We start from the raw sequence: 19,004 nt of genomic DNA on the forward strand, positions 1-19,004 counted from the left end.
TGCGAGACATGGTGAAAAAGAGCAGGAAAAAGCCGGAGGTACACGTTTCTCATTTAAAACGATTTGTCCAACTAAGGCTGGCCAATCGGCAGCCTGCATGAGCGTCTATAGTCTGTGCTGTCGTAGATGCATGCTAAGCGGCTGGACAAAAATATATCATATTTTGTTTTTTTTTTTGTTTTTGTTCTTTGAAAAAAAAATAGGAACCTTTGTTTAATATGGAAAGCAGCAACGTTAATGAGGGCCAGAAGAGGTCGTACGCAGCAGTCGTCGTTGGTGGTGGAGAAGAGAGGACCCCATCGGTGTCCTTGACGGCGAGTGGTGAGGACGAGGCGGCGCCGAGCTCGGTAAAAGTTTACGCCAGCGAGGAGGCAAGGGCCAGCCGCGATGCAGAGGCCGATCTGGAGAGTTATCTCTCCAGAGAAGAGCTTGGCGCCTCAGCGTTGTCACGGCGCGAGCCAGAGGGGATGCAGGTGGTGGAGGTCTCTGGCGTATCGTCTCCGACCCTCCGGAATGTCCAAGTGGAGGAGGGGGAGATCGCGGAGGATTGGGAGGCGAGCGTCGATCCGGTGGACTTTCATTACCATCGACCGGCGTGGCAGCGATCGGGCTCTGAGAAGAGGCGCGCTCGCAAGCAACGGTGACGTCGAAACGGGCCAGGCCAGCGCCAGCGCACGCCGTCGCCAGGAGAAGGACGTCGTCCAGATCCCGACCACAACACTGTCACTGAGGAGGAGCGGCGCGAGATGTTGGAGGCGTTGGTGACTGCGCGGGCCCAGGTGGAGGAGTGGGACGGCGAAATCGCCACGGAGGTCTTTGCGGGCTCGCAACAGGAGGAGGAGCTATTGCTGACAGACCCTCCGGTGGCTATGCTCTGTTGACCTCGTGTGGAGGAGGCGGAGGTTAGCGTTGAGCCGCCAACTGCGCCGTTGGTGTGGCGTGAGGCGGCGACGCTGCCGCCGGAGCCTGTAAGCATGATTAGCTACGTGATGGACCCGCAAGGACTGATGTTTCAGCCTATGCAACAACAACTGCAGCCGTGGGGTTTCATTCATCAACACCAGCAGCCGTACCCGCTCCAGCAGCGTCACCAGGAGTTGCGTCAACCTCATCACCTCTGGCAGTCGTGCCAGCTTCAACAACAACCACTGCAACAACACCTGCAGCTGGCTCAACCTTCACAAGTGCATCAACATCAGCAGTCGGCCCTGTTTCAACAGCAGCAACATCATCAGCAGGAGGCCATGGTGGTGGACAGGAGCCACAGAGCGGGTCGGCTCATAAGTCCGGTGTTCTGGCCTAGCCCGACATCGGAGGATGCGGATGTACCGTCCAGGTCTGTCCGAGGTGAAAACTTTGGCGGCCTGGAGCCGGTGGCATTCGTGTCGGGGCTTGATCCGCCGAGGGGCGCCTGTTTCAACTGCCATGAGTCGGGACATGGTCGGCAGGATTGCCGAAGACGCCCAATGCGGGTATTTTGCACCAATTGTGGCCGAGGTAGAGTAAAGGTCCACGCGTGTCCGCGTTGCGGCAAGGCATGGAGGAAGAGTCAGAGGAACCGGCATACCAAGAAGAAGAGCCAGAAGGCACGACTGCACAGTGTGGTGCAGAAGATTCAGCGTCGCTAAACGGCGAGCAAGAGGCCGTAGGTTCAAGTTTATTTTGTTTTATTTTTTTTTAGTAGTAGTTAGAAAAAAATATCATCAGCATTTCATTGAATGAATGAGAGTGAATGTGATTATTTGATTTTTGATGGTCGACGGCCGATCTCGTGGTGGCACGTCAGGCTGTTGAGTGGATAAACTTATTCGTACAGGTACGAATAGTTTAGGGGGGGGCTTTGTGATGCAGGAAGTGCATCAGATGCTCGGTTGCCCGGCGAGCCTCTGCGNACTTATATCTCCGTCAATTTTCAAGATATTGTTAGGAAAAATAGAAAGTCAGTATGAATCTGTGATGCAGTAAATGCATCAGATGCTCAGTTGCCCGGCGAGCCCATGCGTAGTCGTTGTCGTCGGCCAATAGTAATAATTTGAATATAGTAAATCATTTGATAGCGGTATTTATATTTTCATGTGAGCAACGATCAAAAGAGAAAGGACGTTTGGCAGCTTGTCAACACGGTGTATGAGTCACGACAAGTCAGTTGCCTACGAACTGGCAAGATCGTGCGATCGACTTTCGAGTGTAACTTTGAGTAAGTGTGTGTGCGATACGCATTGTGTGTGAGTGCGACATCCAGGGTGACCCTCTGGATGCCTAAGTCGACTCTTGGTCGAGCTCCACGGGTGTAATCACCCAAAGGCCTCTTCGTGAGGAGTGTGGTCAGCTCGACGAGAGCTCGAGTGCGCGGAGAGTGTGTGCTGCGGGCCAGTCATCGTCATCGTGAGGAGGGGACGACGAGACATCCAGGCTCACCAGCTTTCTACTTGTGTTGCAGGAGGGAATTCAGCTGGAGGACCGGCAAGCCCCGATAATAGATCGCGACGGTGGTGAGTCGGGCAACGAGTCTTCTGTTTTGGTGTTTTTCCCCTCGTCTAGGCCTCGCGCTTGACGCGTCACCGTGCAAGAGCGCCAGCGACGACCTCCTCGGGCCAACTCGGCCATGTATAGCTACCGCGAGTAATAAATCGCATTATCAATTGAATTAGTGGTTATTATATTCATTGTATGATTGAGCCCTAGCCCCGTGTTGTTATTTTATCTAGGTGTCAATAGGAGAGCTCACGACGGACGGACCGACGACAAAAGGGACCAGCGTGGCCGACAAGGGCCGTGAGTTCAGGCAGTAAGACTAAGGTCACAAATCTTTTCAGCTGAGTTTTGTCTGATTTCATCAAGTAGTGAGTAAGATATGAGAGGTCAAGCGCCTTTATTTTGAGGTTATGAAACAAGATATTCACTCATATCTCGGTCAATTCGTCATGATATCGAGCTGTTTGTGGAAAATATAGAAAGTACGCATCAATACGAATCTTTTAAGCTTAATTCCATCCGATTTGGTCAAGAAGTTAGCGAGATATTGCAAATAATGTACATTAGACTGTCCGTTATTTCCCGAATTGCTCCAATACTCGCACTCACCCCTTGAAAGTTCATCATTTGGCTCACAATGAAAGAAAATCACTGTCCGACCGCCAATAATTAACTCTAGTTAGTGCCACACTTGTCAGCGTTTTTCCCATTTAAATAACATGGGGAAATTCGACAAAAATGTAAATTGATGTTTTAAACCACTTTAAATCGCTAAACTTTCGGATTAGTGACGGTTTTCACTTCCTGGTACACCCATAATGAGTAACCAATACTTACGGGAACCCTCCGAAAAGAATTTCGGATTTTGCACACACGATATACTCAAAAAATGAAGAAAATAGCATGTTAGCGTGATTTTTCGATATGTTACATCAAAAATAAGCATGGACGATCATCTTAAATATATTCACGTCAAAGTTGAGATCAAGACCTTTAATTTGAGAGTATTAAAACCTATCTACATTCATTAGAACCAAAGTTACAGGCGTTTGAAGTTTCATTAAAAAATCAGGTATCGAATCTCGTCCGGCCGCCCAAACGCGCGACTCGCGGCTCGCTGTAATTGCAACTGGTACAAATGACAATGTAATTAAACTAGAAAAATAATTAAAAATATGGTTTTTATGCGTTTTTTTTTCAGCTTTCACGTGGTGTAGTCGGATTTTTCGATAATTTTCATTTTCGTACGGAAAAATGGACTTGAACATTTATTTCCTATTTTTCTAGTGAACGAGTAACTTATCGAAAAAATTGACTGCACCACGTGAAAGCTGAAAAAAAAACGCATGAAAACCATATTTTTAATTATTTTTCTAGTTTAATTACATTGTCATTTGTACCAGTTGCAATTACAGCGAGCCGCGAGTCGCGCGTTCTGGCGGCCGGACGAGATTCGATACCTGATTTTTTAATGAAACTTCAAACGCCTGTAACTTTGGTTCTAATGAACGTAGATAGGTTTTATCACCCTCAAATCAAAGGTCTTGATCTTAACTTTGACGTGAATATATTTAAGATGATCGTTAATGCTTATTTTTGCTGTAAAATATCGAAAAATCACGCTAACATGCTGTTTTGAAGCATTTTTTGAGTATATCGTGTGTGCAAAATCCAAAATTTTTTTCGGAGGGTTCCCGTAAGTATTGGTTACTCATTATGGGTGTACCAGGAAGTGAAAACCGTCGCTGATCCCAAGGTTTAGCGATTTTAAGTGGTTTAAAACTTCAATTTACATTTTTTTAAATTTCCCCATGTTATTTAAATGGGAAAAAAGCTGACGCGTGTGGCACTATCTAGAGTTAATTAATCACGGTCGGACAATGATTTTCTTTCATTGTGAGCCAAATGATGAACTTTCAAGGGGTTAGAGCGAGGATTGGAGCAATTCGGGAAATAACGGACAGTCTAATATACATAATATAAAACAATCAATTTTTGCTAAGTAGTCATGCTCAAAACACGACATATAATACAATGGTCATCAGTACAATGTTAACTGAAACACGACACATATATAATATAAAACTATCAATTTTTGCTAAGTAGTGGTACTCAAAACACGACATATACAAAACACGACACATAAAATATTATAAAAAAAAATAACCCGTTAATAACCCAAAAAATATATATATAACATTTGCAAACACGAATATTGATGCAAAACTCAACATTGCATAAAAATTCATTTTTTGCATATTAGGATGCACGGATGTTGCTAAAAAATTATACAGCACTTCATCAGCACCCAAACAATGCTATGTAAAAATTTCAGATCGATTGGTTTATCCCTGCATGAGTTATCGCAGTTAGAGTAAAACATCGAAAATTAGCAATATCGAATATAAACGACTTTCTTTGCTCAGCATCAAATATTTATAGGTTTATGGGTTGATGAAGAGAATCCGGTAATGAATACTTTTTTACCTGCAGTAATTAATCAAATGAATAACTTATCATCAGTTTGAGTAGATTGGATACTGAATGAAAAGAAAATAAATTCAAAAATTTTTCCAGTTGGCTGTTTCGTAGATTCACCCTGTAAATGCAGTATGCTAAATATGAAGCAGTATAACGGATCATACGGATGTACGTTTTATTACCATCCAACGGAAAATGTTGATGGGGTCAGAAAATACCCTATTCAAGGTAAACATTATCCTTTACGATCTCACGAAAACATTATAAATGATATGCAAGCTACTGTGAAGAAAAATGAGAAAACTGGAAGTACAGAAATAGTAGAGGTAAAAGGAGTGAAAGGACCATCATGTTTAATGAATTTAAAATATTTTAATTTGGCCAATGGGATCACTCCTGAAAGTATGCACAGTATTTTTTTGGGAGTTATTAAGCAATACACGGAAATTATTCTTTCATCGAGTGGTAAAGATTACCATGTTGGAAGTCCAAGCAAATTGCAATTAATAAATGAGAGATTACTATCTATTCGGCCTCCAAAGTGTATAAGTAGAACACCTTGCTCGTTAAAGGTGCGCAGTCTATGGAAGGCGTCAGAGTGGCGTTCTTGGTTACTATATTGTTGTTTGATTTCCTTAAATGGAGTACTACAAGATAAATATTTACTACATTTATCGAAATGAGTTTGTGGAATAGAAATTTTATTACGAAGTTCTATTTCTCAAAAAGACTTAGAGCGTTCTAACCGATTTTCGATTGAATTCGTTTCGGACATAGAAGAAAATTTCGGTCCTAAACATATGACTTATAATGTACATTTATTATTACATATTACAAAAAACGTTCAAAATTTAGGCCCTCTGTACGTTCATGACGCTTTTTCTTTTGAGAATCAAAATCGTTTGATATTGAATTTGAAAAAATGTTGTTTATTGAAAATTTTGAAAATTCTGTCAAAGAGCACGTTATTGTCGGCTCGTCTATTTGTATTGGCATAGGAAAAAAATATATTTTCAACTTGCAAGAAAAAAATGCTTGTTGGGAAAATGATGAAAATTGTAAAAACTATGAAAAACTAATCCACAAAAAACGTAGGTACACAACGATGAAGTATTGTGAGAAATTGAAAATTAATGTACGATTATTGAACTAAACAATGGAATGAAAGGAATTATAACAAATATTTGTACATTCGGCGATTATGAAGCGGGAATCATCTTGTTTTATCACCCAATATATATAAAAAGTAATTGATATACGCCAACGGCACGAGACTCCTGCGTGCGTATCCCCACTCCGCCACTTAGCCGCTGCCGGCTCGCGCGCCGACCGGCCAGTGGTATAAAAGACAGCGCCGATTCGATTCGGCTCGCAGTTCCACTCCTGGACTTTCCGAAGTCGGATCTCGCTCGCCCACGAGAGCTTGGCCTAGGAAACGTTAATAAACCCGAGTTGTACAAAAATACTCGATCTTATTATTTCTCGCTCCTCTCCAAGCCTCTTTCCCACTTCTTGCGCTGAGAAGCTTCACTAGCGACCGCTAGGTGGCGCAGCGCCGGTACCCACAAGCTACTTATCCCCGCCAGGGCTTAAGTACCGGCCACTTCGAGCCTCGATCTTTCAAATTCAGCGAGTGCAGCCTGGACCTTCCGGCCGCAACTGGCCAGCAAGGCCAAGTCAGATTCATCGCAGATTCATCACCGCAGCCAAGACTACGAGCTCGACGGGATTTCCAACCTTCTGTTGCAGAGTTGACTCCGGAACAACATCGGATCTCGGTTACAACTCGATCCACATCACTCACCAACTAAACAATTTGGAACTTGTACACGCCAACTCGGCCCCGGTCCTTTTCAGGACCACCTCACGTAGGATTTCGAAAGACCTCGAACTTTTGCTAACCGACTTGTCAATTGCAGAGTGCGAACTCTGCAATTCTTTTCGGTTTCCAGCCTTCTCAGGGCTACTGTTCGAAAGCAAACGAACTTTTGTAAAAGTTCGATTCAAACCGTCTTAGCAGTGGCAGAGTGTAAACTCTTAAACTCCTTTCGGTTTCAGGCTCTTTCAGTGCTACTATTCGAAAGGTCATCGGACATTAATAAAATTCGACGTTCTCACTTAACATAATATTCCGAACATGCCAGAAGTATCACATATGCGAGAATGTCATATCGATTACGATACTGTATATTCCTGTAAACCTACAAATCTGAAGAATCAATGCATTTTGGTAAAAATAAAATCAAGACTTGCTTGAATTAAAAGCATTTTCCAGTGCTTTTTCACGTGCCTGTGCCTCTTAACGCCTGATCAAACGTAAGTTTTTCCAATTTGAAAAAAAAGCTATCCACCTTTCTTTGTATCTAATGCGATACATACATTGATTTCTGCATGAGATTGCTAGGTCTTTGAAGTTGCAGTGCATTGATTACTTTTTAAATCACGTTGCAAATTCGGATACATATATCTCTGTGTTCCAACACTTCTGCCTTTTCTCGCAAGCATTAATAATTAATCAGAAAATTCAAACTCGCATATATTCCAACTTTTACACATGAAATGGAAACGATCGTTAGGCAGTGGCTTGGTAAGAAAGTCTGCTTTTCGAATTTCAGATTTTACATACTTAACCGTGATTTCTCCGTTTTCATTTTTCTTGCAATGAAAATGGTACCTAACATCTATGTGTTTTTTTCTTTTATGTGATTCTGCATTTTTTTAGAATTTAATTGCACTCTGATTACACAGGCACACAAAAAAAAAATGCTCAGTCCCAGAGACCGGACCCAGTAGACTTTATGTTTTTGGGGTCGCTGAATCCGAATCCGTCGTCGGTTTTTCGCCATCAGATCGATTTAAGGTCATTTGAAGGTCATTCAAAGGTAAAATCATGTAAAATAGGTTTTAAAATCTGAAACTATTCCTACATAGGTTTTTGAGGATGCTGAATTCAAATCTGAAGTCAGATGACCTCTACGACCTTACCTTCAAGGTCATTTGAAGGTCAAACTTAGAAAATGCGATATAAAAATCCGAAAAATATATTTTTTTATGTTTTGAGAGTCGCTGAATTCAAATTCAAGGTCATTTTGACTCAATGTTAACATCTAAAGGTCATTTAGAGATCATTCGAAGGTCAAATCATAAAAAACAGGTTAAAAAATTGGAAAAAAACTCCTATATGGGTTTTTGAGGATGCTGAATTCAAATCTAAAGTCAGATGACCTCTCAGACCTCACCTTCGAGGTCATTTGAAGGTCAAATATAATGAATTCGATATAAAAGTCCGAAAAACATATTTTTTATGTTTCAAGGGTCGGTGAATTTGAATCAAAGTTCATTACCACTATACTGACTAATTTTAAGCTTATTTCAAGATTAAATCTAGTGAAAACGACAAAGTATCGAAAAAAGATTGTGTATAGGTTTTTTGAGCTAAGTAATTCAGCTTTTTGATTGAGTAACCAGTAAAAAGTTAAGATCAATGTCATTTCAAGGTTAAATTAATGAAAAGAGGGCAAAACTTGATGAAATATTGTTAATTTCGTATGCCTTTTTACTTTTTTCATTTGTAACGCCCCTTTTTTTCTTCAAACGATCGGCGTAAAGGTTGCCGTTTGCGTTTAGTTCCTCTACGTTGGCTCCCTCTCTTCAACATCCAGCAGTAATCAGCCATCATTGCCACATCCCATCTACCTTGATATCGCTGCTCCATATGTTTGATGTCATGATGGAATCGTTCTCCCTGCTCGTTGCTAAAATCACCACAGTTTTTCGGGAACTCATCTGAATGGTTATGCAAGAAATGCAGTTTGTAAGACATATTATATTCCATTTCACCGAAATTGTTTATCATTGTTGATATTAAAACTTTGTAATCATCGCTTCTGCGATTACCTAGAAAATTTTCCACAACATTTTTGAAGCTATGCCATGCAGCTTTCTGAACCTCAGTCATCTTAGTTGGAAAATTGTCATCTTTCAGCATTTTTCTTATTTCTGGTCCATCGAATATTCCTTCTTTTAATTTGGCATCAGATTTAAAGGAAAATTTAGATTCTAAATATTTGTAACGATTCATCACTCTCACTCAAAGCTTTTACAAATTGTTTCATAATGTCCAATTTAATATGTAAAGGAGGTAGTAAAACTTTTCTAGGGTCTACTAACGAACTGTTAATAACATTATGATGTCCAGATTCTAAAGAATTTCTCTCAGTCCACTTGTGGTCGGTGTAATGGTTTTTACGATCTCTGCTGTCCCACAAGCACTTGAAACATGGGTACTTTGTAAATCCAGATTGCTGTCCCATCAGCATACCAAAAACTTTCAAGCCCTTATTGCAATAATGTTGAAGGTCTAATGACAGAAATTAAATGTAATAATTATAAAACCGACGAATGGAGACTTTTTATTGATTCTTCAAAAAGGAGCTTAAAAGCTGTATTGTTGCATAATACTAATAAGTTTGCGTCTATTCCTATTGCTCACAGTACAACTATGAAAGAAACATATGGAAGTATGAAGATACTATTAGAGAGCATCAACTACCAAGAAAATAAATGGCTAATATGTGGGGACTTGAAAGTTTTAGGTATGCTGATGGGACAGCAATCTGGATTTACAAAGTACCCATGTTTCAAGTGCTTGTGGGACAGCAGAGATCGTAAAAACCATTACACCGACCACAAGTGGACTGAGAGAAATTCTTTAGAAGCTGGACATCATAATGTTATTAACAGTCCATTAGTAGACCCTAAAAAAGTTTTACTACCTCCTTTACATATTAAATTGGGCATTATGAAACAATTTGTAAAAGCTTTGAGCGAGAGCGATGAATGTTACAAATATTTAGAATCTAAATTTTCCTATAAATCTGATGCCAAATTAAAAGAAGGAATATTCGATGGACCAGAAATAAGAAAAATGCTGAAAGATGACAATTTTCCAACTAAGATGACTGAGGTTCAGAAAGCTGCATGGCATAGCTTCAAAAATGTTGTGGAAAATTTTCTAGGTAATCGCAGAAGCGATGATTACAAAGTTTTAATATCAACAATGATAAACAATTTCGGTGAAATGAAATGTAATATGTCTTACAAACTGCATTTCTTGCATAACCATTCAGATGAGTTCCCGAAAAACTGCGGTGATTTTAGCGACGAACAAGGAGAACGATTCCATCAAGATATTAAACATATGGAGCAGCGATATCAAGGTAGATGGGATGTTGCAATGATGGCTGATTACTGCTGGATGTTGAAGAGAGAGAGCCAACGTAGAGGAACTAAACGCAAACGGCAACCTTTACGCCGATCGTTTGAAGAAAAAAAGGTGCGTTATAAAAGAAAAAGGTAAACAGGCATGCAAAATTAACAATATTTTATCAAGTTTTGCCCTCTTTTCATTAATTCAATCTTGAAATAAGCTTAAAATTAGTCAGTATAGTGGAAATGAACTTTGATTCAAATTCACCGACCCTTGAAACATAAAAAATATGTTTTTCGGACTTTTATATCGAATTTATTATGTTTGACCTTCAAATGACCTCGAAGGTGAGGTCTGAGAGGTCATCTGACTTTAGATTTGAATTCAGCATCCTCAAAAACCCATATAGGAGTTTTTTTCCAATTTTTTAACCTGTTTTTTATGATTTGACCTTCAAATGACCTCTAAATGACCTTTAGATGTCAACATTGAGTCAAAATGACCTTGAATTTGAATTCAGCGACTCTCAAAACATAAAAAAATATATTTTTCGGATTTTTATATCGCATTTTCTAAGTTTGACCTTCAAATGACCTTGAAGGTAAGGTCGTAGAGGTCATCTGACTTCAGATTTGAATTCAGCATCCTCAAAAACCTATGTAGGAATAGTTTCAGATTTTAAAACCTATTTTACATGATTTGACCTTTGAATGACCTTCAAATGACCTTAAATCGATCTGATGGCGAACAACCGACGACGGATTCGGATTCAGCGACCCCAAAAACATAAAGTCTACTGGGTCCGGTTTCTGGGACTGAGCATTTTTTTTTTGTGTGCCTGTGTTATCCATCAATAAAGGAATCGACGAATTACATGAATTTATGATATCGAATAAAAGTCTTCTCAACCAGATTTTGCAGCCGTGGCTGCGGCTATATACTCAGCTTCTGTCGAGCTTAATGTGACTAATTTTGGTCACAGAGATGACCAAGTAACAGTTTCATGACATAGAGTAAATACGCAACCCGACACTGATCGTATCATTCCGACGTCGTTTGCATAATCGTCGTCAGAATACCCGATTGAACCTGTTGCCATATTTTGTCCGATATATTTAATGCCATATTCGACAGTTCCAACGAGATAAGCCAGCTTGTTCTTTACAGCACTTCAATGTTGCATGTGATGCTTGTTCAAAAATTTATTGACGTTACTTGTAGCCAACGCTACATCTGGACGCGAAATAATTACTAGATAAGTCAGCGACTTGACTAGTTCGCGGTATCGGACATTGTCTCAGTGCTGCGCACCAACTTCCAATGGGTTGGTTACTTGTTTCCTTCTTGGCTGAGTGACAGGAAGGACAGTCGTTCTGCCGTACTCCTTGTACAGGAGCTTCCGTGGTTATTGGGCTCAGAGTCTCTCAGGCCAATAATTTAATATTCAATAATATCGGAAAAAAGGAAAAAGAAACAAATAATTTTAAATATACTCACTTTATTTTCTCGTATAAACTAATTTCCTTTATTTTGTGGTATGTGCGATTTTCTTATTAGCTGGTTCAAGCTTATTATAAAATTTAGAAGAAGACCTCCATTCGTGAACTATTATAACAATGTTAACAAAAACGTTATTTGATAATCTGTTGCAAAGGTGCAAAAACTTTATTTAATCGCGAGTCAAGGTGTCGTCGATCGTCGCGTCTGCCGTTGACCGGGTATTCGGGTACTCTCTGAGGCCGTGTATAATGTTTATTTAATACGAATAAACCTGGTAGTTGTTATTGTTAATATGGAGTGTTTGATTCCTGACGAATGTGTGAGTGTAAAGAGCTTCCCTCCCCGTATTGCATGAATCTTACAGGTAGACCCCGGACGTGCAGAACGGATCCACAAACGCAAAGGACACACGTAACCGACGAGGTGCATCGGGGTAAGATACGAGGTTACAAACGATCGTACCAACAACGACGATTTCGTACTCGTGATCGTCACCCAACGAGACTGTGCTGCCATCCTTTCATGGACGATGTCCAGCAAACCACTCACGTCGCGATGTCATGTGCTCTGATGCGCCACTATCGGTCAGCCAGTTATCTTTGATTTCGGCAGCCAGAATCTGCTTTGTCTCGTTGGACATTTGAGTACTTGATGATCCACGGTTTTCGTTAATTAAGACAACCAAAGTGACATTGCCTTCGTCGTTGCTCGTGACACTTTTGCTGGAATCTTTCTGTATTCCTGCCATAATGGCCTTTTTTGTTGCACGAAAAACACTTCAAGTTCTTGAGCGATGTGCGTAGCGAACGAGTCCGTCAAACTCATGCGATACTCGTGGAATCTTTGAGTGAGCAGGAGTTTGGGGGTCGACGAGCATTGTGCATGTTGTAACCGTTCGCCCTCGGGACGCGAGCAAATGGTTCAGCGAGATCTTTATGTTCTGTAAAAGAAGGAGAAAAGTCTGGGTGTCGAAAGAATCCACTCGATCATGTATAACAGTAACAATAACAATGAGGCTGAATTTATTGTAGGAAAGGGCGCCAGTCACGAATGTGACGCCTGAATATATTGTACATTAAATGAATCGACGAATTACAAGTAAAGGGTTTCGAACACGCGTTTGACATAGAATATCCTTTCGTTACAATACGCACACAAGATTAGGCCACCGCGGCTAGACACGGCAGAAACGGCGGTCGTGAGTTTAGGCTAAGCGGGGACGACGTCGAGAGAGATCGAGCTTACACAATAACGAAATATATGGCGCATGCACGCGAGAGAGATGTAGGCGACTTACATTTGCTGACGCTGATTGTTGGGCAGGTAATGCAGGCCAAATTGACTGCAGAAGAAGCGAGAGCAGACGAGAGGAAAGCCAGGCGACACAGATCCACAACAGGTAGCTCGTACGCACACACGCAACCGAACTCGACGCAGAACCACAGTAGAAGCGTCGCTGAGCATGGACCAGCACAGAGTGCTCGCACAGTCTCTCACACGTTGGCCCGTCAGTAAATCAAGCTTCCCTTCTGTGACAGCTTTTCGTCTGCTCTCCTGAGCAGGCGCGCGGATCTTACACACGGGTCGCGTCTCTCGCTACGGATTCGGCGCTCTTGTAAACGGCGCCGACCCAAGCTTCATATCAGGCTCGCAATACTCGAATTTCTGTCTCTCGACACGGGTCTAGGATAAGGGTAAAAGGAAGGAGTACCGCCGGACCCTGTACTGGCTGTCTACTTCCTTACAATGTGTCGCCTTTAGCTTCGTCCACATATCTTTTGATGTTTCACAGATCAAAATATGTCTCACTTGCTCTGGCTCCATCTCTGAGGATATCAAAAACTTGGCCTTTGTATCGTCTTCAAGCCAACTTTTTAGCTCGACTCCAGCTTGGGCGGGTCTCACCTTCATACCACCGACAATATCCTCTATGCCTTGAGCAATGAACATATTTTCAAGCTGCAATTCCCACATTTGGAAATTGGTTGCGTTCAGCTTCTCGATATGCCGAGTTGAAATTTCTCTCGCCATCTTGACTACTGTTAACCTACGATCGCAACACAGTAACGAAGTTTCACTACACTATCTTTTTCTCGTTCATCAAACAATCTTTCACTTTTCACGCGTATCTGGGACCATAATCTGATAACACAGTTAGTTGAAAAGTAAATGTTTATTGAAAAAAAATCAGATTAGATACAAAAGTAGGTATAATGATAGGTGCACAGTAGGGTGGAGCGAAATGATCGAAAATTTTTAAATCGCTTTCTAATACCGTTCAAAGTTAATCTTTTGCACAAATAAAACAACAAACGTTGAGTAGATGTTAACGAATGATTTTTTCTACTGCAACTTGATCGTCAAACCCAGTTTTTTTGTCTGTCTTCGTCTTCTTGATTCAAAATCGAACTTTAAGTTAAATAAACGAAATAAAAGATAGCGGGCACTCATAAATTTATTCTACCTTTTACAAAATATATGGGTCAAAATAATACTTTTTAAATTTTCGTCCGCACATATGTCACCGAACTTGACGCGTTTTTGGTATGTTATAGTACATGATAAAAATGTGCCAAAACCAAAATTTTGGACCCCCTCCCCCCTCCTTCTTCCCTCTTCCCCTATAAACGTCGAATTTCTATCTATATTTTTTCTGAAGGCTTTGTTATATCTCAAGGATATAACGTAACGTATGCATCAATAAGCTCAAACTGCAAGCACAAGGCTAGCCAAGAAAGTATAATACTGCGCGAAGCACACTATACACAGTATAGGCTGCCCGTGAAGTATATATATGGGTAGATGACAAAAAATTGGCACTATTTTCGGTTAGTTCTTAGCTCATACCGAAAATTTTTTAATTAAATTCTACATAGGTGTTAATCACAGCTTTTGAGGTAAGAAATTGGAAACCACGTGCAAAAAAATCAAAATATGAAATTGGAAGGAACCATAGTCATTTGAGTAAAAATCATATATCACGGTACTCACCGATTTTTTTATCAATTCTAATAATTGGTAATAAATTAAATAATTTAATTTTTCACAATATTAATCTTTTATTTACAAAAATAAAATTTATTTAATTCATTAATAATTCACACCTTTAACAATAAAATAAAAATATGGTTTTTTCATTTATTACATAATAATTTAAAGAGTGACGCGCTTTCGCGTACAAATCTTCGTGGATAGTTTGTAGTTTATAGTTTATAACTTATAGTTAACTTTTTGGCTCTCGAGCTTTTTCGACAATTACTCGTTGAAGATGTGCACTCCTCCACCACTTGAAGAACATTTTCAAGAGTACATGACTTAGGATTAGTTATTTTCGAATTGAAATTAATTTTTTTATCTAGAACCTCGATTGATTTTATTTTTGGTTTACTGGGATTTTTTTCAGGAAATTTATTTTTATAATCTAACGATCCCAGTGAAAAGTGAATACAGCCATTTTTATGACTGCACTCAAAATAACTTAAAAAATTGATCTTTAAAATATTCAAATTCTTATTTGACCAAGTATACTGATGAACTTTCATAGTTCCTGAAAAAGTCGGTAAATCTTGGGGCAGAATTTTTTCCAGAGTCTCAATACTTTCTTTAGATACTTAAAAAATATCTATTGTCTTTGACGCTTGTTTTAAATAATCAAATAATGTTTGAAAATTATCTAAATCTTTTCCATATAAAACAGCGTTATCTGCTAATCTTTTTAGCGATCCTCCAATGCCGTCGGCGGCACTTTTACCGTGTCCCGACTCAGAAAAATTATACGTAATATTTTTGATGGAAGGAAATATTGTAGGCACATGCTGCGTAATTAAATAAAACATATTTTTATTACGGTATTGTGTTGTTGGCCCGTCACTCATGAAATGAATATTTTTCACCGATGCTAAAATTGTCGTTGAATAGAACTCAATTATATTTTCCAAATGAGCCATTATTGCTGTAGCATTGTGTTTTAAGCTTTCAGATAAAGACACAAAACCTTGCGAACGTTTTTTTGTGTGTATTACACCAGTTAGCAGTGTAACTTGCGTTTGGCTTGCCCCAAAATGAACCGCTTGGACTTCGGTTGAATATTGTAACGATGTTACGGGCGACGAGCGCGAGCCGTTACTTAAGAATGCCGTGTGTATGCGTGTGACGCGCGACCGACCAACTGACCGTGCAGGGTGAAGGAAGAGCCGAGCGATTATAACCTCCGTGCGCCGCGGTAGCGTAGGCACGTGCTCGACGGTTACCGACCGAACGAGTGGCTCGGCGACGAGCCGCAAAGCAGCAGCGGCAGCAGCACGGAAGACGAAGCGAGGAAGAAGAAGGCACGTGAAGCGACGCCATTACGACTACGACTGCGTATCGTGCGAGTGTGAACGACAAAAGTCCGAGGCTATAAAAGCGAGTTTCGAGTGCAGCAAAGAAGTCGGAAAACGATTGATCGTCGCGTAGCGTGGTAGAGAAAGAGAGAACGAGAGTGAAGACGTGACGAGAGAGAAGCTGTGTCCGAGGCGAGTGCGCGAAAAGAGAAACCAAGTCGAGGTACGAGCGAGGTTAAGTCGGCCGAGTGCGCGACGACGACGAGCATCGCGACTCGCATACCAAGTGCTGTGTGTGCCTGTGGAGTGCGCAGCCTGCATCGTGCGGCGTGGCACCAGAGGCCCAGCACGAGTCGACGAGTGAGCAGCGGCCAACCCACCACATCGGGACTCGGACACGTTTGCAGCGTGCCGCGAGCGGACAACGGCATGACGTCGTCGGGCCGAGGCGAAGAGATTGTAAGCGTTTAATCTGTACTTGTTAATCTTGGTCGGTCGTGTGTGTGCGTAAGTGTGCTGTGTGTCGCATGACGTGGAACGAACGAAGAGTCGGTCGCGTAATAAATAAGTCGAGTCGAAGAATTGTCATCGTGTGTGTGTGTGTGATTGGTCCGAGGCGAACAAGTCGCAATTACGTCGCGCGCGTTTCGAGTTTGTAAGCGGCCATTTCGCAGTCCGTCGTATCCGCTCGCGCGAAAGCAGCGAAGCCGTCGCAGGCCGAGCCACGTGAAGTCAAGTCCGCGTGTTATTAGGGTCGCGTCACGAAAACGGGATTCGAACCGGGCACGTGTTGTGACTCGGCGGGTCCCCTTGGACTTTCGCGAGCGAATTCACGCGACATAAGGCTTCGCGCATAGCGAGTCAGAGACGCGCGAGTGCAGGTGCGCGGCACGATATCGGGATTCGAACCGGGCTCGTATTGTGACTCGACGTCTTCCCCTTGGACCTTCTTGCACGAAACCCGTATGGTATTGAGACGTCACTAAAGTAATTGTCAGACTTTCCTTTGTCATTTATCTACATTTGAGCGATAATTCGACGATCTTTATTAATTAATAGAATAAATAGTAACTTAACGTAAGACAATAAACGATTGATTTGGATTTAAACTAACTCCCTCTGGTGGTCATTTCGCGAACCTTTCCGACCTTTCAGCACACAATCGCCGACGCTCGAGGCACATTTGGTGGAGGGCTCGACCCCCTTTGAGGTAAGACGACCAGTTAGGCTAACCGGAGCCTCCGAAATAAATAATTAGACGGCAGGGCGAGCACAGGCTGCTGCCTAGACCCTCGTACGTCACAATATTTACAATTATAATTTTCACTTAAATCAGTGATAATATAGCAATCATCGTCGCCAAGTGAGTCTAGAAGATGTTCGATCGATTTCGATTGGTGTATTTGTCTGTACACGTGATCCATGTAAATTGATAATTCATCTTTGAAATAATCTACTACTTCGGTCATAGTTGTAGTTATTGTATCTTTAACCGTAACATTAACAGTAATCATTTGATCGGTTTTACCATTAATACGCGTTTCTCTTCTGGTTATCCATTTTCGGTATGAAATTGGTCCATTTTGATTTGTGTTAAATTTAATTTCGTTCTTGATACATTTACTGCATTTCCTTGAATAACAATTTTCTGTTCTTTTCTTTTTACATGTAAGTGCCCTTGATATCTGATAATCAGTGCTTTCTTTGATTAGTCCTTTAGCGTGTAAACTTTGCACGAGCATTTGAAAATTTTCGTGTTTAATACACGCACACGTGTCTCTGGAACCGAAGCTCGGTGGCACACACTGAGGTGGACGATATCTCGTAAAAGTTCTATACGATACCTTAATATTATTTTCATTCTTGAAATTATCATGTAGATCTAACATGTTTAATTGCAAATACTGTTTTTGATATTTAACTCCTTTTACAGTTACATAGCCTCTTTTGCCTGGGTCAATGGTACTATTTTCTAAAAAAAATTTTTTTATAATATCTGCCCTAAGTTTGATTTCTGATTGCTGATTTTTTTTTCTTTTTCTCAAAACGGGAGCTATGGTACGATTAACTTCACTTAACTTCGAGTACTTTTTTATTATACTACCGGTAGTAATTTTCTTCAACAGTAACTTATCGGTATTATTGTCAAGACTTTGATATACTGATTTAAATTGACGTCTGAAAATTTCAGCAGTTACCATTTGATTTTGAAGAGTTTTAGGTAAATTCGATTTTTTCAAAGTTTCTTTGAGTTCCAATACTGGCGATAAACTTCTAGGAGGATTTATTTTAATTTGTAATCGTTGTACTCTTTTACTCATCTTTGCAATGGTCCGATTTAATTTTTTATTTTCTTCTCGAAGAGCTGAATTGGTGGCGTAACACCTTCGACGTCTAGCTGCAGCGTGTTTCTTAATTCCTATAGTTTGTCGAGTCTCGAATCTATTTTCAGGTATATCGGTATTTTGCTCATGTCTTTGATTTTTTTTCAGTCTCCAATTACGTGTATACTCCCTTTGCTTTTTTCTTCGCAATCTCAATTCTCTCTCAGTTAAATCGGTCGAATTTTTGAATTTCAATTCAATTCCTTTGAGTTTTCTTGCTCGATTTCGATTTCTTTCTTTCTCACAATACGCTGCATGCTTCTCAGGATCTTCGCGAATTCGTTTCAACCTTGCTCTGTTTGCTTCTCTATTTTTTTTACGTCGGATACTTTCTTCTTTCTTGGTTTTCTGTTACAAAAATAAATCAAAACTATTAGAAATTGAAAAATTCTTTATCAATCGTAAATATGTGTCAACCCATGAAAAATCGAGTGTAATTATTATAATTATTTAGAATAGTATTCATACGAACAAGAAAATTTGCATGCAAAAACAAATAAGTAAACATAACCTAAAAAATGCAATAACTTACTCGTTTGCGAGTTTTTATGGTGGCTTTTTTGTTTTTAGAATTTTGGATTTCCTTGTTGATTTTGTGTTGCAAAGCAGCATTTTTTTTATTATTCGAGCGTT

At 40.5% G+C, this 19,004-nt stretch overlaps 1 protein-coding gene across 1 annotated transcript; it reads left to right on the forward strand.

The window, feature by feature from the left end:
* The first annotated feature begins 9,553 nt into the window (after positions 1–9,553).
* LOC111693662 lies at positions 9,554–11,172 on the forward strand. The gene is made up of 2 exons (XM_023458996.1): positions 9,554–9,797; positions 11,087–11,172. The coding sequence occupies exons 1-2, from the start codon at positions 9,554–9,556 to the stop codon at positions 11,170–11,172; spliced, it is 330 nt and encodes a 109-aa protein (XP_023314764.1).
* Positions 11,173–19,004: the final 7,832 nt, after the last annotated feature.

Source organism: Trichogramma pretiosum, unplaced genomic scaffold (assembly GCF_000599845.2).
Source record: "Trichogramma pretiosum strain Unisexual culture from Peru unplaced genomic scaffold, Tpre_2.0 scaffold182, whole genome shotgun sequence".
Classification (NCBI taxonomy): domain Eukaryota; kingdom Metazoa; phylum Arthropoda; class Insecta; order Hymenoptera; family Trichogrammatidae; genus Trichogramma; species Trichogramma pretiosum.